General features: G+C 35.6%; 1 protein-coding gene across 3 annotated transcripts in view; it reads left to right on the top strand.

Annotated features, from left to right (window-relative positions):
* PDS5B (PDS5 cohesin associated factor B) overlaps positions 1-25,854 on the top strand; it is a 106,087-nt gene that overhangs the window by 2,239 nt on the left and 77,994 nt on the right. For all 3 annotated transcript variants that reach the window (XM_021541936.3, XM_021541934.3, XM_021541935.3), the window contains exons 2-4: positions 17,866-17,991; positions 21,207-21,410; positions 25,753-25,839. In XM_021541936.3, the coding sequence (XP_021397611.1) occupies positions 17,884-17,991; positions 21,207-21,410; positions 25,753-25,839 (399 nt within the window). In that variant the 5' untranslated portion in view covers positions 17,866-17,883. The remainder of the gene's footprint in view (positions 1-17,865; positions 17,992-21,206; positions 21,411-25,752; positions 25,840-25,854) is intronic.

Raw genomic sequence — 25,854 nt, 5'->3', positions numbered from 1 at the left:
TACCTCCTATAAATTGGGAGAGATGCATTTTCTTTTGGGATGTTGCTCTCTACCAAGCTTTCAATTTATGCCTTTTTCCTCTTTCTTCATTCAGTCACACAATTTATAGCTTTACAGAAGAGTAAGAGGGTGTATGTGTATTATGGGTATGAGTCTTCTGGTTTAGTAAAGGATTTTCATTTAAAGGTGTTTGGTGTTAATGGTTTTTATTTCTTTAAACCCGAATTGGGAGAGGTGATAAAGACTACTTGTTGCACAAGGAGAATTTTCATGGGAGCAACAAATAAGAAAATGTGAAGCTGAATAGTAAAAGTATGCAAAATTTGAGATGGAAGGAAAATGTGATACTGCAATTCATTATTTTTCCCTATCAGTTTCACTCTAATATCCTCTTCCTTTATATTGCTTGCCCCAAATATTATGCCAAGAAAGAGGAAGGTATGTCTTTACTTCAGAGAAGTTCCTTTTTAGAATCAACAAGTAGTTCTGATATGTTCAACATTGTCTTACCACTTGTCAGTATCATTCTTCTTCTAACACCTATCTAAAGTAATGGTGTCTTTACTCTTATCACAAAATATCAGTACTGAACCTGAAATAATCGTCGGATAGACTGAGAGAATACTGGAGGCTTTCAGTCAATTCTGAAACTAGGTGGTAAGGGAAAAAACTGAGGAAACTTTTAAAAGGTGTGTTAGTGTGATAGTGCTTAGTGGTGAAGTGTGTTCATTTTCCAGATCTGTAGACCCTCTGGAGCATCTGAACAGCACTGATAGATCTGGGAAGGAATCAGGGCTTTTAAAGAATTGTAAAATATAGGCTTTTAAAAAGAGAATATTTTCTTTCCCTTGGAGACTGAACATCTAAAAGTCAAGACTATGCATGTATATAAATTACATACCTCTTGCTTTACCATTGGTAGCCTCTTCAGTTGAATGTAGTCTTGTAGAAAAGCTGAGATGTTTTTTATCTGCTTACCTTTGTTACTAAGAACAGAACTTAATATAGCTCTGTAAAGGAAAAGTAAGAAAATATTATGAAAAGTGAAGCGTATGAATGAAAATTAACTTTGTTATTTTAGGAAGTTAGTGGTTTGTTTCAAAACCTCTTTGGAACATTAAGGATTCCACAATAAAAAAAAAAAGCTGTTTATGTGAATATTTGCTGTAACAAATCCAACTTAAAGAATTAAATTAAATGCAAGTAATATTTTAATTTCTTAGAATCAAAATGTTAACACCTCCATTTTTTTTAAAGGTTGTTACTGTCTGTCTCAGTGTATACTGCTTTTCAACCTTTTCTAAAGTGTGAAGAAGTCCTCAAAGTAGGTTCTGAGAGTTAAGACCTCTATTACTTTGTCCCTATCTGGAAATTTCACTTTTGCATCTGACCACAAGCACTGGAAAAACATTCTGCTTGTTTAATGCTTCCTAATCTTTGGTTCTATTTTTTCAGCTCACAGCAACTTAGGTATTAATATGCTTCAAGAAATAATAATTTAAAAAGTGCCATACCTCATTGGGAACAGATGGGGATGTTTGTACTAATCATCTTGTGTCTGTCACCATTTATACGGGAGTACCGTAACTACGGATCAGGACCCCATCTGGGGTTTTCTAATTCAGACCCTGTTCTTTAAGGATCAGTTCTAGACAATACTAACTGTTTGTACTTTTTCTCTGACTTAATTAGGAATCCTGGTGAATGTTTCTGCTGCTGAAATTAGATGCTTCACTTTCATGCTTTTTAATGGACAAAAAAAGACACAAAGTTAGCAGTTAAAAATGTTATTGTCTTAATTGCTTCCATTGTAGTCACCTAAACTACAAATTCATAGAACATAGAATGATATGGGTTGGAAGGGACCTTAAAGATTATATAGTTTCAACTGCTATGCCATGGACAGGGAACCTTCCACTAGACCAGGTTGCCCAGGGCCCCATCCAAGCTGTCCTTAAACACTCCCAGGGATGGGGCATCCACAGACTGTGGGCAGCCTTTTCCACTGTCTCACTACCCTCAGAGTAAAGAATTTTTCCCAATATCTAATCTAAGCCTACTCTCAGTTTGAAGCCAATCTCTCTCATCCTGTCATTACATGCTCTTGTGAAAAGTCCATACATCTTTCTTGTAGGCTCCCTTCATGTACTGGAAGGTCACAGTTAGGTCAGCCTGAAGTCTCTCTTCAATCCCAATTCTCTCAGCCTTTCCTCATAGGAGAGGTGGTCCATACCTCTAATCAACTTTGTGGCCCTCCTCTGGGCTTGCTGCCTGATGTCCTTTCTGTGCTGGGGACAGGAGTCTGTAACCCTTTTATACATATATTATTTGATTATTTGATTCAGCTAAAATGTGATAACTTAGGAAGTGACTCTTGAGAAGTTGGTTGTCCACAGCTTCTGCCAAAGCAGCCTTTGGTTCTCTCTGAGACATCCCAGTATATCCACATTTTAGCTCTCTTCAGGGTCAAAAAAACTTCATCCTGAAAGTCTTAGAAAGAAAAGCAACCAATAAAAAACAACTGTAAGGAAAAAAAAACCCAACCGACCAAAAACCTAATAGTTACCCACAGTAAGTAGAAACATACTGCTCATGAGGAAGTCCTGAAAAAAATGAAAATCAAAACTTCTTGTATGTAATCTTTGGGCTGCCTTGAATTTGACTGTTCACTTCTGTTCATACTGCTTTGTCACTTACATGTACGTTCCAGTGAAGACAATCTGATTTCTAGGAAATCTTTGTCACTACATATGTTAGATTTTTGTTCTTAACAAAAAATAATTGAATTGTTGTCAGTTACAAGAACTGAGCAGAAGACACTTCACGGAATCTTGTAATTACATTTAGGGATTTTTTTAAAAAAAGTTTCTGCATCTGCCTATGTAAAATTTCAAAGACTTTTCTTGAGGAAAGTGTACAGAGATGCTATGCAGCTTGCCATTAGGTGTGCTATTTCCTCTGTTAATTTTGTTGATTTGTTACTTGGCGGCTCAGGATGTAGCATTATGTGTAGTTCCTGAACACAGAAACAAAGTATATGGAAGTAACTGTAGCTTTTTGTGTCATCACTTCGTGAAAACTTTTGTGAGGGACTATGTATGTGGACAGTCTAAGTGCCACCCAGTGCTTTTCAAAAGTCTAAAAGAGACAAAATCACTTAATTCATGGTACAAAATAAAGTTTACATTTACTTTTTTTCCTCTTGAGTATGATCTGGTCAGAATAAGGCTATAACTTTTCTTTCCTGGGTATTCAAAATGAAAGAAAGAATAGGTAAGCCAATGACATACTCTTCAAAAGAGTTGAGGAAGTTTTTCAAAGGGACAACAAACAGGAGATGCATTTTGTCTTCCATTTGCCTAATTTGGATCATGCAGTTCATAATTTCTTCAGCTACAGAAATGCTTCCAAGAACTAAGAAAAAAGATTTTGATGCATGTACAATTTTTGGGAATAAATATTCTGCACTTTTTTTTTAATTACTGGCTGATCTGTACTTTGAGAATGTGAAACATTTGGAAAATTTTCCTCAGAGTTACAAATGTTGCCTGCAGTAAGTTCTCCATTAGGCTGTCCATACTGCATTTTGTATATACATATAAAAGCACATTTAAAGTAATTTTTTATTTCTTAATGGGCCATTGCCCCCTGTATTACATAAAAAAAAGCTTTAAAACAATATTTAAATTGCAAATTCTTTTTAAGAACGGTAAACAATTGAAATTAATTTTTGTGCTTCTAAGCATATGTTATGGTACTCTTTAGTTATAACATGTTGGGGTATTTTCTACCCACTGTATTTAGGAATTAGAATTGCATATCAAAGTCGGCACACATATTTTCCAAAAGCTCGAAAATGTAAGATGAATTGACAGGGGACTGTGGGAAGGGAGAAGCATATTTAGTAATTTGAATGATTGAATGTCACTTTGGGATACTGGAATTCATTCTTTGTGTCAGTTTCTTGTGATCCCAGGCAAGTCTGTTTAAACCAAACTTCCCACAAGAGCTTATTAGTAGTGCATTGATTTCCTGGGAGACAGGCTCTAGACCTGGACTACTTCTGCTTGGCTCAACAGATGCTTGAGTTTTAGATGTGGTGCTGGATAAATTGGCATACTTTAAAAGTTGTGTCCTAAATTCTTCTAAATTCCTGCATAGGCAAAATTGGTTGCTAGTTCTTAAACTTCAGTCTGTATCTTGGGTTAGTAATCTATTAAATGAGACAAATACTTATTTTTATGAAAAATTAGTGAAAGTGTTGCAAAAAACAAGTTAATTTTTATGGCATGCTAACATAGTACAGTTGTGAAACATTAAAAAAGCCCAGGAAGAAATTAAGTCTCTTCAGAGTGTGGCTTAAATGGAGTCTAATAAGGGACATGCATAAAATTATAAGGAGAAAAATTGAATAGCTTCTTTACTTTGAATGTAAAAGAAATCCTATGGTGTGGAAAAAAAGTAGTGAAGGATCAGGTATATCCTTTGTGTGTATTCTCTTTAATATTGTATAAGAAACTTTAAATCTGTTTCTTAACTCTTTATAAATGATTTTACAACTATTTCTGTATTTTCATTGTTCCTTTTTAATCGAACGTAGTAAACAAAGTCACTGTGTGAATGTGCTTCTGTCAGTCTTTAGGATGTAACCTTTAGCTTTGTATGTATGACTAATTGATGGAATGATATTAGCAGCAATGAGTTTTTCTCTTTTAGCAGCTTTAGGTGGGGTGAGATATGAGAGCTTTTCAGTGGATTCTTGCAAGTATTTGTTACTGGTAGAAGGGCTGTGTAATGTGGTGTTTGCACAGTGTATGCTCTGGAAAGGACTGACACCTGCTGGGGCTGCATTTTCCTCCTGCCAGCTGCAGCTGATCTTTCTACTCTGGTCTCTGTTTAGTGACTTCTCTGTCTAGTTTGTCCTCATACCTCTTGGGCTTCCAATCCTTCATTGTACAAGGTACTTCCTCTCTCACCTTCTTCAACGCGTCTTAGGCTTTACAGGATCATAGAATAGAAGAGGCTGGAAGGGACCACTGGAGAAATTCTAGTTGAGTCCCCTGGCTCCAACAGTGTCCCTGAAAGCAAATTACTTGGGGCTATGTCCTGATGGCTTTTGAGTGTCTCTGGGGAAGGAGACTTTACACCTTTTCTAGGCTGCCTGTTTCAGTGCTCAGTCATCCCTATGAAAAAGGAGTTGTTCTTTGTCTTCAGATGGAACTTAGTGCATCAGTTTCTGCCCATTGCCTCTTGTCCTATTGCTTGACACCACAATGAAGAGCCTGGCTCCATCCTCTTGATGCCCTCCCTTCAGATGCTTATGTACATTGTGCATTTTAGGAGCCTCAAGGCTGATAGGGTATGTCAGCAGTGGTGCATGGCAGTGGGATTTTGTTTGGGATTTTTTGTGTGTTTTGTTTCTATTGTTTCCCTTTCCCCCCCTTTTTCTTTCCTCTCACTAACTTTGCTTCTTGGTTGAATGCCTTTCTGTAACCCCTAAACTTTCTAGTCCCTTTGATAGAGCTTGTTGGTCTGTGCAGTGGAGTTAGTAGATGTGTGTCCAAACCTCAGCTGTTTCTATGGTAAGCTGAGCTTTTTGTCTTAATTAAGACAGACTGCTCTCAAACTGAGAATTTGGCTGAGGTGTGAACAAATCCAACTTTTTATGCTAAAGAAACGGCAACATCTGGATGTAAGCAGACAGGTGGATTAGTGATGGATTCAGCTGTCAGCAGGATTTACCAGATGTGTTTGTTAGTCTGGTTTGTCTATGTGAACCTTCTAACTTCAGGGGCATAAGGAGAGAGCAATGAGCAGTTCTTTTGTGTACATGAAAAGTTCTTATACCTTTAAGTAATAGGTAGAAACTCTCTGAACTGTTGTCTGTTGTATCATGATTGTATGCTTACAGGCATAGTGCGAGCAGTTATGTTTCTTTATTAATAATTTAAAACTTCCTCCTTTCAGTTGTAAACCTTGTTCTTTTAAAATGAATAAGCATTAGCTTCCTATAGGTGTTACTTGTGTCCTAGTGTTTGCTCTTTATGGAACACAATCCAGTGGGGAGTGTAATACAATTTTTCATCATAGTTTTTGATTTGATTTTTTTTTTTTTTTAATGCTCTCCTGGATAGGAGGAGAGGTCTTCTGGGAAGTGGATTACAGGGTACTGTAAGGCAGTGATCCAGTCTGGTAAAATGAGGTCCATGTCCTTACTGCACATCAGCACAGATCTGAGCCTGACAGAAGCACAGCCCACATAGTGATGCATGCCAGAAGTTTGTCTGTCATTGTGCAGCAAATGTGGCATAGAACCATAGAAATTCTCAAGCTGGAAGGAACTCATAAGGGTCGTTAAGTCCAAATCCCTGCTCCGCACAGGACTACCTAGAACTAAATAATATAATTAAGAGTGTTGTCCAGATACTTCTTGAACTCTGAGAGGGATAACTGATCACCTGCCAGTGAAGAACCTTTTCCTAAAGTCCAATCTGAACTTCCTCCAATGCAGCTTCGTTCCATCTCCTTACATCCTAATGTGAATGATGAGCTACAACTGAAGGGTAACTAAATATTTAACAGAAGATGAACCAGAGTTTGTAAATTTACTGTCAAGAAAGTTGACATAGCTGTACATATGCTCCTGTTTATACAAAAAACAGGACTAAAATGTACTTATGTATACGCAAATTTCTGAAAGTGGGATACAAAGGAGCTAGAGACAGACTCCACTCAGTGGTGCCCAGTAATAGATCCAGAGGCAGTGTGCACACACTGGAACACAAGAGGTTCGTTCTGAATGTTTTCACCATGACAGCGGTCAAGAACCAGCATAGGGTTGCTCTGGGCATTTGCAAGGTCACCATCCTGGGAGATCCTCAAAAGCCATCTGGATGCACTCCTTGGCAAACCAGCTGTAGGCGACCCTTCTTCAGCAGGGAGATTTGACCAGGTGATCTCCAGAGTTCCAACCTCGACCATTCTGTGAAAATTCAACCCCATTAGGCTAAATAATTGTAAAGGTTGAATAACTGTATTAGAAGAAGTTACAGGAGTCAATATATTATTGGCAGAGAACTTACATGTTGGTTGAGTGTTGAGGTAGGTGTCAAAGGTAAGTTAAGACTTTTAAATAATAAAAGGATCTTCAGCTTTTTTTTTTTTTTTTAAGTGATCTTACTTGATAGATCCATAGATGACAGTAGGTGATTAGATTGTGAAACTGTTGCTGGTCCTTGTGGTCTTATAATGCACTTAGTTCACCAGGTTGTATGTCTTCATCTAATCTGTGCTTTGTAATCAGTTATGGGTTCTTTCCCTGTCTTTGGGGACACAGTTATTTTTTTTCAGTCTGCTTTTCTGACACAGTTTTGCAAAAAGCAAAATGAAGTGTTTTAGCTGGGAAGAAAAGCTGAACTGATAGAAGCCATCTGGGTAGACAACTTCTATTTGTAAAACACTCAGCTGAATGTTTTTTTGGTACTAAGATTGCTATATGCAGTTATAATATAAATGTCTGTTTATAATTCATGTTGATTAGGAGTGGATGCACTGTTGTGTAGAACAGCATCTGATTTTGCAGTTGAATACCCATGCTTTTTTTAGGTCTTACAGTTCAGTCCACCCCACTAGCATTCTTTGTTGGATCATTAGTAATTCTGTATCAAATAATTTGCAGTGGGGTTGTAAAGCATATAATTTTGTGTTTTTTAACATTATATGCAAAGTTAGGAATGGGAAGTGTATCTCATTTAGGTATAGGAATTCTGACTTGTTACAAAAGCAACTTTGTATAGGTTGACCATTGTGAAGTTTTACATAATGTAATTTTGCTTCTGTATACATAAAAATACTAGCATACTAGTATTTTTTAAAGTTTTATTTTAGTTGCTTATTTATTTTTAGTATTTTATTTTGGTTTTTTTCATGTTCTTAGTATTGGGTTTTTTTTCCCTTGGGGGGGACATTTGTTTAGTTTTAATCTTTACCAAAATACCCCAAAACAAACAAAAAACCAACAAAGTTTCATGGTAAGACTAATAAGGCACCTTTAGCCAAAGAAATGGTACGCTAAAATAATACCAAGTGTTGTTTCCTTCCAAGGGTCAACACAGAGGTTAAACTTGAGTTGTGCCTGATGTCTGTGTGTTGTAGTTGTCTCCTGCTTCTTGTTACGTTTCCTTTATTTTCCTCTTGGCTTCCATGCCATTCTTGCATGTTTTTTATTTTTTTCTGCTTGTCTGAGTACTACAGTTGTTAATAATTTGAAATTACATAATGCAAGGTATCTGAGGTTTCTATGACTGCTTTTTGAAAATAGCTAATGTAAAGAAAAGTAGCAATTCCTGCCTCTTTTCCTCCATTCTTTTCTAGCAGCTGGAGGAAGGAAACAAATAATTCCTGCCTTACTAAATCTTCAAGTAACTTCCCTGGTAAAAGACAGCTGTGTCAATATTATGACCATAAATCATTACATCCATAATATTGTGGAATTTTGATACCTGGGCTGGTTGTCAGTTCTTCTCTTCTTTTAGAGCATCAGCCTAAGAACTTCCAGTGTTTCTGGTGATTCTGGAAAAAAAATGTTTTGTGGAGTTCATGGTCTGCTTTTCCTAATGTACCATATGAAAGCAAGGGTCTAATCTCTGCATGTTGATCAAGTTGTACCGTATTCCATTTGGATATTTTGTTTCAGATATTGACAAGAAGTTAATTCTTGAATTTTAATTTAAAAACTAGAAGTCTGCCTCTCGTGATCAGTTTTTCTTCACTGAGCTATTTATCTTTGACCTTTTGTCTTACATGATTCATTTTCTTTGGGTGGGATCTCCTGGTATTTGTGTGATTTGTGGTGGTTTCTGTCTCTTTTCTACTTACCCTTCTGGCAGTCTTTTCTTGTCACCTTTGTGCTGTCCTCATGTAATAGACTTCATGGGCACTTCCAGTTTATACTACCTGGATGATAGGTGCTGGTGGCTGCACATAGTATTCCAAGCTAATTCTTCTTAGTACCTTAAGATGTCTGTTAGGTGATGAAGTTTTGGTTTTGTGGGCATTGCTTTATTTCTTTCTTTCACAGAAAAAAAGGGTCAGGGTCAGGTTGGAAGGGACCACAGTGGGTCACCTGGTCCAACCTCTCTGAGCACAAGCAGGGTTGCCCTAGATCACATTGTATAGGATTGTGTCCACATAGTGCTTGAGTATCTTCAGTGAGGAGAGAAGGTTCTTGAGGTAACTTGTCCTAGAATTAATGTTGAATAGAAAAACCATCATGAGACTGTAACCTAGACATTGGCCCCTCTTTAGACCCCTGTTATTTTCCCCTTACAGCTGAATTTTTTAGTTAGTGTGTATATTCTTGTTTAGGTGTTCATATGCAGTCCTTATATTTGTAAACATTTCTGTTGCTCTAAACTTTCAGTGTTTTACTGAATGACAGTCTAATCCATCTCTGCATCCATCTATGATTTCCACTTTAATGCTTCCATAATAAATTATATTTGGTGCGAGCAAAGTGCTGATTGTTTTATCACAGATAAACCAAACATAAATTATCCCTGAGTAATATAATAAATCTAGAAGCTATATTTATCCCTGTTTTTGAAATTCTGACTTCAGCATGCAAATTTTTTTAAACTCTCAAAATATTACTGATATCAAACTAGTGTAGCTTTAGTGGTAGTATTATTACTTTTTTTTTTTCTTTGCATTAGTAATAGGAGTGCTGCTTTTATTTTCTTGCAGTATACCTTAATTTTAAAAGTTAATTTAAATTTTTTAAATTGAAGGGTACTGCACCTTAATTTTTAAATACCTTTAAAAATCTTTGTGGTCCACAGAGGTTCATGAATTCTTGGATGGTGCCCAGGTGATTGCTTTGATTTGAAAATGTAGAGTTCCTAAGTGTAGACACAGTAACTTCTCATTAAAGATACCTGTTACCAGTTGGTCACAGGAAAGTTTTACCAGCCATTTCTTTGAAAATGGGTATTCAGCTGATTTTATAGGCTACTTCAGTAACTTCTTTCTTTGCAGTCATTACTATACAGCAATACTTCCTTTTTGATTCTAGCCACTGAAGTACATTTTTTTTACATTTTTTGTAATTTTTTTACAATGGATATCTCGCTTTAGCTTCAATTTTGTCTTTATTTTTGTATTTCCTGGGCTTTGTGGTAGAACTGTCCTGTTTTGAAGGCTCTAATTAGTACTTACAATTTCACTAAGAGGTTGTTGGAGTTCACTTAGTAGTAGAAAAAACTTTTCTTGCACCCCAGTCATGGGTACAAAAGCTTAAAGCTTAATTTTGTTCCTTTGGCATGGACATTACATGTGGCCCCCCTGTTGGAGTTATGTACATCACCAAATTACTTCTGTTTGAACACTCTGAAGACTCGTCATGGTTTGTCTTTTCTTAAGATATTGTGTAGTATGCTTGCATAATGTGGCTACCTAAGGAATGTTTTCCCTAGTATTTGGCTAACTGACAAATATATTGCAGATGTATATTTTATTAAAATCATCTTTAGTCAGCCTACATGCTTCTTTCTTTGTCAGATTATTTTACTATTGCCTTCCAGTTTTTATCTCTTTGTAATTTCTTTTCCTGCAGCCATACACTGAAATAAGCCTACATTCCCTTTTACTTGTTCTTGAGTAGAAGTGTGAAAGCAGAGATCTCAGAATAATAAGGAATTTTTATTTTTCCGTAGATTGTTGAATGGTTTAATAGTGAATTCATTTATATAGTTTCTGATTTTATTTTTTTTTTTTTTTATATAGTTTGAGTGTGTTTTAGTGAAAATACTGTTTCATAAATGGCATAAAAAGAGGCAGTTTCCTTAAAGGAAAAATGACAACAATAACATCTGGAAAAATGCTGAAACTTGAAAGTTGGGTCACGTATATTTTGTGGAAGCTGCAAGTGCCTGCAACACCACTGGAGAGAGCTGTGTGCTGAGATAAGATTTTTTTTAAACTTCATTAAAGAAAGCCTCCCTAAGTTTTAGCAAGTAGAAAGTATTCGGTACCAACATATCAGCAGAAGTGGGGGCTTGCCTGGGATCATTCGCTAACTGATTGCAGCTCTGTTTAAGTTGTTTGAGGCCCTTGAGTGCACATGGGCTGATTTTGGTATCATGTCTTAATCTTTTCTTCTTTGTTCTTTTCTGAATCCTCTAAATCCTCTATGTTGTGATGATGTCTCTTCTTGCACAGTTACCGCATGCACATCTTTTAATTTTCCACAAAGTGCTTACTTAATATGTTAATAAAGAAACTTAATGAGCTTTGCTGTATTTTCGGTGTACGTTTGAAAAAAGTATTTCCTAATTTCAACAGGTTATTACTTATGTATGACTGTCAAAGGACTGCCATTAATGGCATTCTGTAGTGAAACCCAGTACTTTTTATGTCATTTGTTGGCCTGAGAGTGTTACTTCTACCTTATAATTTGGGTCTTCATTCCAGAAGACATTTAGCTAGTGGCTTCTGTAAATTCTTCCTGTAATAGTCCTTACTATGCTGCCTTAGAGAAATGGAAGCTAGCATTTTATTGCTATTATGGATAATACTAGTATCTTGATTTAATGACAGTTAAGTAAACAGGATAACATGATACATTTATAAAAGAGAATGGAAAGTATTAGTCTAGGCATTATACCTGAATCAGTATGAAGAATGACCTGGATTTACATAAGCACCTTTGGTCCAACTCAGTAAAGTTTTCTATTTTATTCAACAGCAGAAAATTAATTTCAGCTTGCCAAATTTCATCTTGGGGTGGCTTTTTATAGCCAAGTTATAACTCCCTAACAGTAGATACATTATGGAAATAGGTTTAGTTTAGTGCCAGTTGGATAATGCAAGTCTCTAACACCAAACTCGCTTCTCACCTTGATCAATTGTTGTCAATCAGCTATATGCCAGCAGGAATTTACCAGGATGTAAATAATTTTTGTAAATTATTTAAATTGTTACGTTATTTGTGTTTTATTAATAATACTAATGAAGTAGAAAGATGCCTGCCTCTTCCACTTCTGTAAGTTGCTGGGTAATCTCTTAATGATATCTTGTTGCATATTTTGTGGAATTGACAAACTTTGGCAAATTTTTTGACATATTGACAAATTTTTTCCTAGGTCCTATGTTGTTGAAACAAAGTTAGTGATCTTCAAGCGTTTGTCATGGTTTATATTAATTCATACAAGGATGCTACCCACTGAAGGTTCAAAAATAAAGACATGCATATAAATAATAAGAAGACATTACCAACTGTATGCTGAAAAAGGAGTAGGGCTTTGGAGTGAAATCTGTAGTGTGATTTATGAGATGGAAAATATTTTGCTTCCTTGCAATGCCCCATGACACAAGTTAGGAAAATGTCTTTGCATCTTCAAAACTCTTTTTGGATTGTTGATGGAATGGCCTGTGACAGTGAGAGGCCAGTGGTCATCCTGCTTGGTTGTGGAGAAAGTGTTGATGAATATTTGCCAATCCTTTTTTTTTGGCTACACTTTCTTGTTGTAGTGATATGAACTGTGGAAATGTATATTTAGATCTTTATACACTGAAATTCTTTTTCATGTGAAGCACTTACTAAATTCACTTGAGCTTCTAATACCTTTGTGAACATGAAGAAAGTGTTATTTTCTGGCACATTGAAAAATGTCTTGCTAACATACATTTAAAAGTATATATATTAGCTTACATAAATTTGATGTATAGTTTCCTAGATTTTATGTACGTTATTTTAAAATTGTCTTAAGAATAGCTACATGAATAATTATGTATATTCAGTGAAAGTTCTGAAAAATAATAATGATAGAATTTGCTAAATTGTTCACTGTTTCTGGAGATCTAAGTCCTCATGTTTGGATTCTGGATTTCTAAGAGGAAGTGATAGCAAGGCAGGAGATGGACTTGTGAGGAATATAGGGTTACTTTGCTGAAGTTTGCTTCATCACTTGGGTAAGACTCCTACAAAACTATCTGGAGGATGAGGATTTAAACACATATGTAGACCTCTGCAAAGTCACTGCTGACACATGACATCTTCATGTGTGTTGAGGCACAGTTTGTTTAATGGTTAGCACAGTTAATTAAATCACCATAGGCAATGTAAACTGTCAACCAAACAAAATACAATTAAATGGAGTGTGGTTTAAGTCCTCCAGTTAGATCATTGACTTAACATGCTCTGATGATATTTACTGACCTATGAAGTATATTTGCATAGATACTTTATATGCAAGATATCAGTACATGTTTTATTTGCATAATTGCAGTCTGTGTTTGAAAGTATTGAGCAAGTAGGATATGTGAAGTTAAGCTATTAATAAAGGTATCTACTATATAGAAAACATCTGAATGTTTTAGTAATGGCCAGTAGATTTAGCTGGAGCTGAGTAGCTGCTGGATGCTACTGATTATGTACAGAACTGATGTGTAATTTATTTATTTGAGCTTGACCAAATTTTGGCAGTGATGTTACTAATTAACTCTGTTCAGATTAATTGATTGTTCCCATTTGTGGTCTGGCTGATAGTCATAATTTTACATTAAATATGATATTCTGATTTTTATCACAAGAGATTAATGACTTTTGAATCCATCCTAATATAGTGCACAATAAATGTAACTTCCAGTTTTGGGTTTTTTTTCTGCTTTAGTTTTCCTGTTGTCATTGTACAAAGGGTATGTGTTTTGTCATCTTTATTTCTTTTCTCTGTACTAGTTTCTTCCACCTCACCTCCCTTATAACTTAGTTTTTAATTTGTCATGCTATTTTATACATACTATTTTTCAATATATTTTTACAGACTTGCTCTTGGTTCCTGGCTTCAGGTCTCTGAGAAATTACAATAGCAGTGCTGCTTCTGTGTTGAAATAAGCAGTTCCTAGGCATCTTAAGTCTTACTGTATCATCTCTGTGTGTACAAAGAGTAGGGTTTGTATTAGCTTAAAATATATTTATTTTCTTCATCGTTTTTGAAGATTTAACTTACAGTACTGTTTAACATAACTGAAAAAACCAAAGCCTGATTGAATAATGATTTGTATTCCTACTTGCTAGAACTGGAATTTATGATATACTTGTTAAAGTTTCTTGTGACAGCTGTCTCCGTTCTTTATCCTCATATAACAGCAGAAACAGGGCACGACTTAAAGTTTAGTTTATGTGCAGGGATTCTGCACGGTGCAAGGCATTTCATGGTCTGAAGTGTTTTCTTGCCTTAAAAAAAGCATCCATATGAACATTTTCCTTTTTCATAGGGTCGTTAAGGTTGGAAAAGACCTCTAAGATCGAGTCCAACTGTTAACCCAGAACCACTAAACCGTGTCCCCAAGTGTTACATCCACATACCTTTTAAACACTGCAAGGAATGGTGATTCTATAACTTCCCTGGGAAGCCTGTTTCAATGTCTGACCACTCTTCTGGTGAAGAAATTTGTCCTAATGTCAAGTCTAAACCTTCCCTAGTGCCACTTGAGGCCATTTCCTCTTGTGTTGTCATAGATTACCTGGGAGAAAAGACCAATCCCCACATTACCACACCTTTTTTCAGGTAGTTTTTGAGAGCAGTAAGTTCTCCCCTGAATCTCCTCTTCTCCAAGCTAAACAACCACAGCTCCCTCACCCTCTTCTTGTAGGACTTGTGCTCTTTCCCTTCTGATGGTGTACATGGAATAACACTGGATTTTTGAAAACATGGTGGAAAACTTCTGAAATTTCATTTGTTTAAAAAAATAATAGACACTGTCAGCTGAGTCTGTTGAATCTCAAAGATACTTTCAAAGAATTTCCTTCTTTCAAAATGCTTGTCATCTTAGACTGTTTTCTTTTGCAATACACTGAATCTATAAAAATGAATTTTTAAAGCTTTTTGAAATTCAGTCATTGAATATCACATCACTGGCTTATGGGTTTTTGTTTTCAACATGTTGTACATACAGTTGGCCTTGAGGCTGTTGTTCTTAGCTGTTACTGTCTTCTTTTTCCATGACAAAAGTTCACTGAAACAGCTGATGTATCTAACATGAAATCAGAGATTTGCATTTGGTTAGAATCATCAAAACATCCTCCCCACCTCACCCGCAAATAAAATCCTGGATTCTACTAAGTGTTCAACACAGATTATTTTGATAAAACTGGGTATGCACAGCTATATTGGCAGTCTGGAAGAAGGGGAACTTCTAGCAGTGAATGTAATTAAGTTTTACTTAGGTAATTGTTGAAGTTATAACTGTTGTACAAGGGGATTGCTTAGCATTGAATTTTTTTTTTTTTAATGATAGGTTTTGTTTTCTGCTGTTTCTTTTGAATGGTTTTTGTTTCTCTCAGTATTAGAAGGTTTATAATTCTGTATCCTGTATGTTCTATTTCTTACAACCTTTTCAGAATTATTTTTGACCTTGTAAGACTAGGTGTATTAATTCTCTAGGCAATGAAGTCCTATTTATTTTTTTTCTGTACTTCTGAGAGGGATGAGCTGTGTACATCCCTGTCTGTAACCTTGGCTGGCTGTTAGGTACTAACACTGCTGCTCTCTCTCTCTTCTTCCTTAATGGAATGGGGAAGGAAATAAGACAAAAAAGCTCATTGGTCAAGATTGCTTTCATTCTTCACTAACCTTGGTGGCTGCAGGTTGTTTCATGTTTTTCTCAATTTTCTTCCTAGTAACTGCTGTGCAGTATTTTTTGTCAGTTCTTAAATACGTTATCAGAGAAGGCACTGCCAGCATCACTGATGGCTCAACTTTGACAAGGGCTGAGTCCATTTTGGAGCTGTCTGGATATGGTTCTGTTTGCTATAGGAGAAGCCCCCTGCCTCTTCCCACAGGGACCATGGCTTCAGCCTCCCCCACTACCAAAACCTTGCCACATAGTCACAAAACAGATTTTCAGTTTCATCCAGACCTTGGATGCCACTGAAGCTTAAAAGCTTGGTTGCAGGGCCATAGGGCATATTGGCTGCACAGTTGAACTTTACTGTAATGTATGAGTTTCAGTCTTTGAATTATTTCAAAATGTGCTCCAAATGGGGCTACGTCATCATGTTCTAATCAAGTTTCCACTACATTTGATCTGATCTGACAGCTATCCACCACTGAAAAATGGAGTTTTGTTCCCCAGTTCCCTTAGTTCCTGTTCTTTCCCTTGAGTTAGCTTTGATGCTTGTCACACGCTTTTCAAAAACAATGTGGCTTGTTTTTTGAGTTGGTGAATTTGATTGGCCCATCAAAGCATCTGATGCTTTTATACATTCTCAGATTCAGGCAAGCAAGGCTCCCTTCTGCTGTGATGAGCTGTTAGAATGAATTTAGGTATAATATATAAGATCATCCCATCTGAAAGGTAGAGTGTAATATCTATATCAAATGGCAAGAAGAGTGAACTTCATTACAATTACTGTGTGCTTTTGCGGAGTCCTAGATTTGACATGGGCTTGTCATGGCAGTGCATTAAAGAAATATAACAGGGTTAAAATGGCATCATATTTTAGTGTTAGAAAAAGTTACTTCAATGAGCTTTGTTTCCTCCCAGCTTTGTGTTTGTCAGTTTTTACTACAACTGCAAGATGTGGCGCTGTTCACTGCTGGGTGCACGTAGGTGCAGAGAAGATGACAGAAACTGAGTTGACTTTCGTGTATTTGTTGAAGTCCATTGCATGTCATGCCTGTTTAATTATATCTGATTATGTTCATTCTATTGATGTTCTCCCTATTTACAAAAATAAAACGGGTTGTGCTGCATGTGTTCTTTGCAAAAAAAAAATTAAAAGCCAATATTAACTTCTTGTTTTGTAAAAGATTAGGTGAAGATGAAGCAAAATTTGTAACTTTGGTTGTTTTAATGAAATATGAACTGGAGAATGCAAATCCCAATACTTGGGATTCACAGTTCAGAACAGTCATGACTGCTAGAAGTGGATCATACTTTTAACTAAATAACTAAAAATATCAAGACAGTGACAAAGAAATTTGGTTCTTTTGTTACATTCTTCATTTGTAACTGCCCTGGTACAGTCTTTTTCTAAGATCCTAATTGTTCCCACACATACAATCTAGATTTTTTCACTGCCTTTTGTATTGATTGCTTTTATGTAAGTAAAGGTTTCAGTTCAGCTTCCTTCTGTAAAGCAATGAAATTCTGTATGAGTTAGAGTGGATTACATGGTAGCCTTCATATGCATCAGTTTAAAGGGACTGAGAAACCAAGTAACCGAGTTGTGTTCCTGGTTGGAATTTAGGAAGGAGATTGCTTATCTGTACTCTTTCACTTGAAAATGTGGCTTTAATGGTATAGAGGAAAGACTTGTATTTGGTCTGCTCTGTTTCTGTCTCAAATTTCATTCTCTATCTGCTGCTTGTCTGGCAGTATTGGGGAGTTACATCTGGTGATGTGTAACAATTAACAGCACTGGTGTTCAGGCTTTTTGGAAAATTGCATTTTCCAAAAGAGTAAAAATGATCGTGAAGTCCACTTCAGATGTCTGAACACCCAAGCTAGCTAGGATCTTTTATTACCAAGAGGTGGAAACGGATCATGCAGTACAGTAAGATTCTTGGTTGCATCTTTGTTAGTGTGAAGATCAATGACATTCTGAAATGAGGAGTTTAGCTTTTTTCTGATGTATACTTCTTGAAAGCTTTGTTGTTTCATAGGATGATCTATCTGGATATCAAAACTGTTGCTGTGTCCCACAGTATAGATTACTGAAACCAATCCAAATATTTGGTCTTTTTTTTATGTTTTTATGGGTTTGTTGTATATTTCTAGTTGGATTTTGTTTGTCAAAGTGGGACAGATATGGTTAAGCATGAACTAGTCAAACAACATTGTCTTCTTAATTTCTTTCCACAGTTTTAAAACCGTGAAATCATGGCTCATTCGAAGACAAGAGCCAATGATGGAAAAATCACATATCCTCCAGGAGTCAAAGAAATCTCTGATAAAATATCTAAAGAAGAGATGGTGAGAAGGTTAAAGGTTAGTAAGCAACTAATTGCTTGCAGATTAAAGTTTCTTGTAAAAGATATTTAGTAATCCTATTGCATTTAAAAATCACAAATAGAAATGAGCTGCATTAATTTAAAATGCTACTTAAATTTTGTTTCAGCTACTATGCTAAGTCAGTACTTTGATTGTTTTCTAGTATTTTCCTCTCTAAAAGAGAGTAATAATTTTGGAAAAAAATTTGGATACCTCTCAATACATTCCTTTTATGCCTTCATGTTCTTTATTTTGTTTATAAAAACCTTTATTTTCATTGTTTTAGCCTGTGTCATGATGAAGGTAGTTTTTGTTATACTTTAGTCTATATACTTTGACTATACATCCAGTTTTTGATGTATTTCTGTCTTAAATTTCTTGACCATTTTATTTGGCCTAAGCATACAGGAAAGTTGGACAGATTTGGATGCTAATTTTGTTACTACAGTTCTGTATCTACCTGTGTGCTCTCACAAAATTCCTTCTGTATTGTGCAGAAGGAATGCCTGTAGCTTGGGCTTGCCCTGTGAAACAGCAGGGAACAGATGTGGGAGAGGAACCTTAAGTATTCTAACAGATGGAAGGGCTAAATTTGGAGTTTTCTGAAGAAGTAGTTTTAAGTCAGTTGGAATTATGGATAAATGAACACAAACCAATAAAATCCCAAAACACAAGGGTTGCTTCTTGTCTTCCCCCAGTAACCTCTCTAGGCTTTGGGATTTTGGTTGATGGACTTTAGTGAGTATTTTGCATTCTATGATGCTGAATAAAAGGCAACATTTATAACTTTACATATGAATGATTCCTAAGAGAAGGAATCCTTTTTTAGCACTTGTGTATTTTTTTCAGCTTGTGGAAATGCAGCACCACAGTTCTTACTAATACTTTTTTTCCTGAAGCTTAATTTAATTTCTGGCCTTGAATATCTAGTCCGTTCTGTCATCTTGATCTATCTTGCAGAATAAGAGGACTTTGTAAGATATCTTGTGTTTCTTGTTAGTTGTTTATTCTGGCTGTGAATTCATTGGTGCTCAAGCAGGGAAAAAGTTGCAGTATTTCTTTTATAAGAGATTGGATGATTCATGCTACACCAGAAGTGTACAGAACTTTAGTATAAACACAGTTGCAGGTGCTAAAGAACAGTAGTTGAACTGTAAGTGAACTATTAGCCTCTTGATTTCTCTGACTGACAAATTCATGCAATTATTAAAGAAAAGCACTTTTCTGTGCATAAGCAGACATTCTGCTGTTTGTTGATAATGAAATATTAATATAAATGCAAATTGTGGAGAAATCTGAGAAGAAAATGGAAAATATGCAGAGTGAATTTCTGTATTAGCATAACTTACACTGGACATTTGATGCATTTTGAATTGAAGTTTCTAATAGATTTGGAAATGAGATAGAAACTAAATGGTGACAGTTGTGAACTAGCACTGAAGACATAAAGAAGGTGATAAACTCTTGGAAATGATGAATAGTGTGAGAAAAGCATTTTTCGACAGTTTCTTTTAATACACAAGAACCAAGACATCATCTAATGAAATATTAATTTTAGACCAGCAGTCTACTAATACACTTTTCTGTCAGTTTTATACAAATAAATTCCAAAGCTTGTTTCTGTGGAATGATGTAGTAAAAATTGAATGGGTTAAGAAATACCTGCCACATCTGGAAGATGAAGCTTCAGGAGTATAAATTTTGGTGGTCTGGGTGTGATTTCATGCTCTGGAGTCTTCTAACTTGTTGCTTTGCAGGAACCTGGAAATCTATGCTAGGACAACTAGCTTGTTTTTTTGTTTTTCCTTAAACACTGTGATGGATTGCTCTGCAGACAGGATGACTGATCTTTGTTGTCCTGACTTGTACAGATGTTCATGTTATCAGGGAAAAAACATGAAAGGTTCATTTCCAGAGTAGAAAAAACCCATACTTGTTGCAAGAAGTATGAAAATACTACTTTTCATGGAAATGAAAACAGTTCTGACTTGTAAATTAATTAGTGTGTAAGGGCACCAGTGCACTTCAGATGGTTCACCTGTGCCTGGCTGGGGAGGACTTTATTTTTCTTGTAATGGAAGTTGTGTCTGCACAAGCTGCTGATCTTCTGTGTCTTTTTGTAAAGAATTCTCATATGATTGAAAACTTCACAGCTTCTGTGATCCTAATTATGAAGAAGTTTAGGGTTATTTTTTTTCAGTTGGGCTTCTTGCTCCCTGACTGGTTACAGTAAATTTTTTGGAGGGAGGGAGAAAACCCAACCAAACAACAAACAGCAGCAAAGTAAAGTATTGGCAGTGTTATAGGATTCTAGGACTTGACATTATTATTCTTTGAATAGTATCTCTTCCTGCACTGAGGAAATAGATGGGAGTTTTTGCTTTAATTCTCAGGATTGTGTAAATAAGTCTTTAGTATAATTTTGTTAATTTTACAAGAGCTGAATGCCTTAAAATAACTCTGCTTTTGCAAGATAGATAAGGAATTACTTTGCTTTGTCAATAAATTTCTCTCCTTCAGAAAAATGTAAGAATTCTCACCAACTAACAGTTATTAAATATAGCTTTTCCTGCTTTTTTTTATTCAGCATGTTAAATATTTGGTGTCCCAGGCCCCTTTTTTTCTTCCATAACTTCAGTAACTGGATCCTAATAATCCTAGTGATCATTTCAGTCTTGTTGGACAGCATCCATGCTGTGGAGCTGCCTGGATTTATATATGCATTTCCTGAAAGTGTGCGCTCTGCTTCTGGACAGCACAGGGAATAGAATTTTCATCAGAGCAGTAATAGGCAAAACCCTGAAACTGAAAGAGAATAGGAGGAAAAAAAATTATCACTGAATAGTTGAGGGAGAAATAAATATTTTTTAATAAAGTTCTGCCATTTGCTGAATTTTTAAATGAATGACTATAACGGTGAATGCTGTTGCACTTCTTCAATTGTCCAAGTTGATTACATGGTTTTTCAAAAAGATTTTTGAAGTATCCAACTAGGCTTTCAGTATTTCTGCTGAGACTGTGTGCTGGGACAGTTAATAGAGGTCTTTCTTATGCCCTGAAAAATGAGAACACAGGTTACTCAAGTAAGTACTACTGCATAGCTAATAATGCTTCGGACAGAAGTTGCACTAAACCAGAAAAGTAACTTTTAGTAAGGATTCTGTTACACAGAGTATTTAGTTTTATGTGCTAATGTGTGTCTGTCTATTTAGATGGTTGTGAAAACTTTCATGGATATGGATCAGGACTCTGAAGAAGAAAAGGAGCTCTACCTAAATCTTGCTTTACATCTTGCTTCAGATTTTTTCCTCAAACATCCTGATAAGGATGTACGTTTGTTGGTAGCATGTTGTCTTGCTGATATTTTCAGAATTTATGCCCCTGAAGCTCCATACACTTCACCGGATAAACTGAAGGTAAATAAAATTAATCTCTTTTTCTGCACGTGATTTTTACACTCAGTGATTAATGTAATAATGACTGCTTTTTCCCTCCTTTCATTTCTGGTTCATCCAAAACAGTTCAAAGTTTTCACTTTATTTTTGAATGTGATTGGTCAAGTCAATTGTCCATGACATAAAGGGCTAAACAATACATATTCAAATAACTTGAAGAGTTTTGGATTTGTATTGAAAATAATTATTTTATTGAACTGTTTTTGGGATTTGCAGGTTGCTTTACTTTAGAAATATTGATTATTATAGCTTTTATCACAATCTCTTGCAAGATAGCTAATACCTTCACTTGGGAAAATACCCATGGATCTCCAATTAAACTACCAAGAGGCGGGTACTTGTATAGTTATAGATAAAGGTTCTGTTGAAACAAATATAAAGTACTTTTGTACAGAGTTAAATGATATTTGATGTGACTTGGAAAATTCTGCAATTACAAACATCACTGATCCCACTAGATGGAGATGGTTGATAGAGAAATGTCAGGTTTGAAAAGGAAGTACAGATCTGACTAACTTGTTCCAGAAAGAAATAAATTTTATATTATTTAGTGGGTTCTTTTACTTTTTAAAGTAGAAATCTAACTTAGTTCCCAACTATCAAAATCGAACTGTTTCTCTAGCGCAGTCAGAATCTAGAGTGGTGAACTGAGTTTTGGGGTAAATTTACAAAAACCAGGTGAAAGTGACACTGAAAAATGCGTGCTTTTTTTGTCTCTGATTTAGTGTGTGGTCTTTTTTGTTTTTAGTTTGGTCTTTGTTTATTCCACAGTAGGATGGTTGTGGTGGATGATCTATCTATTATCACTTAAGAGAAAATCACTCAATTTCTCATCTAGTGGTTGCACCATCAGTGCTTCCTAATTAGGGAAACAGGGCAGTTTCAACTGCCTTAGTACATCTTTTGTTAACAGACAAACTCGACAGATATCTAGGGATTTTTCTTAGTTCTGTTTTCTTAATTCTGAATTAGTGTGTAATCAGAGGTACAACATCTGCTTCCTGTACTTATTGATTGCACCATGTTCAACTGGAGATAATACTAGCTTTCTCTACTGTCCTATATTTAAGTCTGGTTTTATTTCAGTTTTGAGCATATGTTTTCATTTGCTTGTTAGACTAAGAGCTTTAATTTCTTTTTCTGAGTTGGGCTACATTCCTCCTTAGAGTATTTAATCTCCCAAATGCTACTAAGCTTCAGATTTCTTAATGTATAATACTGGAAGGTTTACAGTCTTCCAATCTCATACCTTAAGTATCAGTATACTACAACCACTGCTTGGACAGAACTTGGAATGGATGAGGGACTTCTAGTGCTAGCATTGAGTTCTGTAATCTGTGTGGATTTCAGAATTCAGTTTCTGGATGCAGTTTTCTAAACACATTTTGAGAAATAAAGAAAAGCTAAACAGTAGGGACCTTTGCCTAGGGCTGCTTCGGTAGGTTTTTTGCAAACCCGTTTCCTCTGAAATCAGCTTTTGTGGTTGCAGGACAAGCTCTGATAGAAATGTCGAAGAGTTCCCTCCACTTTATGACAGAGGTAAGAGGAAGAATGCTTCCTCTTGGGTTATACCTTGGGACTATTTTTACCCAGTATTTAATATCAAATCCATACTGTAGCTGAGTCTATTCTTGTATGTTTAACACCAAAGTTAAAAATGGCAAAGGGAAGTGCTGAAAAGGCTTGATTTCTTGAGAGGACAAGACTTAAATCTTAAGTTTTTGCCCTTGCTTCAGACTCAGTGGATCTCTTTGTAACTTACACATTGTACAAGTGAGATGCTGAGGAAAGGGATAAGAATCTCAGGTTTTCGTCTTTCATGTGTATCATCAGTGTAAATCTTATATTCTTTGCTGATCACTGAAAAGAGCATTGATAACAGGGATGGAAAATGCCATGAGTAAAAGAAAAATAGAGCTAAAGTAGGTTTTGCTCTTCTGGGATCTCGAAACTTTGAACTTTGAGCCCTCCTCAGTCCACGTGAAGCCTAGAGCCCAAATTTAATATTTTGGTGGGAAGATAATCTAATAATTTGTATGTGTCCATTGAAAATTACTTGAACAGAAGGACTGTGTGCCTGTCTCTGCTGAAATGTAGATTTTAAAAAGGGTATATGGTAGCAGAACTTCAGATATGGTGAGAACCATGGCTCTGATGATTACTAAAGCCTTTATGTAGTTGGCATCAAGACAGCAATCCCAAAAAAAATCCCTAAAGTTGAAGTGTGAGCACTTTTGTCTTTGAAATCTAGATTCTAATGTAGACTTGCTTTACACGGTCTCATGCTAAAACCTATTATCCAGTTGTGAAATTATTGCAATTTTTTGGCTGCAGCAAAAGTTTATTTTAGCCTGTATTTTGAATTTATAAATGCATGTTCAAGTAGTATGTTATGTGTGCTTAAAACAGGAAAAAATATTTGTCATATTATGTACTATGTACAATATGGTCATAGTACATAAGATACTAAAAAATTAGTGAGTACTTCTGAGTTTAGTCTGTCTTGCTTTCTTTAAAAATTAAAAATAGTTTGTGAGTAAACGCTTACTTTTTCAAACCATGCTGTTAATTGAAGCATTCAGGTGTTGGACTTACTGTACATATATTCTATTCATTAATGTCTGTAGTTATATATGGCACAGTCATGAGAACTTTCTTTTGGGAAATTAGTAGGGTCTTTGAATCACATTAAGTAGGTAAATATTGCATACTGGCATGTAGGGTAAAAACTGAGATACTGGGTTAAATGAACTGATTGAGATTTACCTCTACAGGTAAAGTTTAACAGAAATAATTAACACAGATCATGGGTTCTAAGATTAAGTAGTTTTTATGTTTGGCATTGGTCAGTCTGTCATATGCCCCCTTTCTTCTTCAGTACATTCTTACTCTTCCCTGAGACTCAGTTTGTATGTCTTCTAAACTTCACAGAACCTTCCAGTGCTTTCCATAAAACAGCTTTCATTTTGAGTGGGGACTGATGGCCTGCTAGTGTTCATACACTAATTTTTAAAGGAGGGATTCTTCAGATGAGCTTTTGCGTGGGAACAGAATGCTTTTGAGTGGTTGGAGACCATTAGATGTGTCTTTTGATTTAATTTTAGCTAAAGGGTCTAGGTTTTGTGCTCTATAAAGGATCTGAAGTGTGAACCAGACAGTGATCCTTCAAAATTAAAACCATATTCAAACATTATTGTAGCTGTAGCTCTGAGCATTGTGTTTGCTGTGCTGTTTTGCCAAGAGTTGGCGATATCACGTGTAATCTCGTTCTTGATTTTACCTAGATCCACAGTAAGTGCTCAGCTTAATGATTAAGGCTGGATTTTGTGGTTATAGTGTTGGAAAAAAAGAAACTATATTCTTGTCTTTTTTCTGTGTATTATTCTTGGGGGACTTAGGGGAATTGGTCATTTTGAAAGTGTTACAGAAATGCCTTATAACTATTTCTAGGATAGATTTTCAGGATTAACAGTTGGGCTCTATTCTATTATGGCAACTTTATGCCTTTTGGAATTTATTTGATTTACACCTGAGTTATTAGATGAAACATAGATGTAGTTGAGGCTGTGAAGAGTGTTTCTGGTGATACTTATTTCTAAATATTGTGATTTAATATAATTGTATCAGATTAATATAGTTGTAGTTGTGAATTTCCAGCTGTTAATTATCTGAATATAAAAAAAAATTAAAATATACCTTCCTGTATATTTCTGTTTAGTTCCTAATTGACTGTTTGTTCCTTGTAAAATGCTTCAATTTACTCTGTGTGAGACTTTTTCTGAAGGAGTCTTCTGTTGGTGAAAGTTGATAGAGGAAGCAGAAAGAACTTGGTTTATTAGTTTTTGCAAGAGATGTTATCTGTGTCAGTATTTTGATGACCGAGAAATGCGCAAACAATATAGGGTGAACATTTAGGAAAGATGTAGTTGCCTACTGCTATTTTCCCCGTTTTTTGAAACTGATTGTAATATGAAGTAAAAATATTAAATTCATTGTCCTGCTGAATAATAATCCCTTGACTTCTGCAGCCAGACAGTTGCAGCTGTGTTTGTCAAGTTGAATGCTTTTCTTTGGAAAATGTTACTTTCTCAACCCTTTAAAGAAATATGAAATATTTTAAAATTACTCCTTGACATTTTCCATGATGTTTTTGTAGATGATCTTCTTTTGATAGTGAAATAATGTCTGTTATTGCTGCATATTTTGAAGTGACTAAATAATGCAAGTAACTTTAAAAGGTAATTATTTAATTTTGAAGATTTAATTGCAGTTGATTGAATAACTAGCGCTTCTTTCTTTTCAGGATATATTTATGTTCATAACAAGGCAACTTAAAGGTTTAGAAGATACAAAAAGCCCCCAGTTTAATCGATACTTTTATTTGCTTGAGGTAAGTTTCATAACT

Source organism: Lonchura striata, chromosome 2 (assembly GCF_046129695.1).
Source record: "Lonchura striata isolate bLonStr1 chromosome 2, bLonStr1.mat, whole genome shotgun sequence".
In the NCBI taxonomy this organism is placed as follows: domain Eukaryota; kingdom Metazoa; phylum Chordata; class Aves; order Passeriformes; family Estrildidae; genus Lonchura; species Lonchura striata.
The sequence above is the reverse complement of the archived record's forward strand: the minus strand, read 5'-3'. Positions and strand labels throughout refer to the sequence as shown.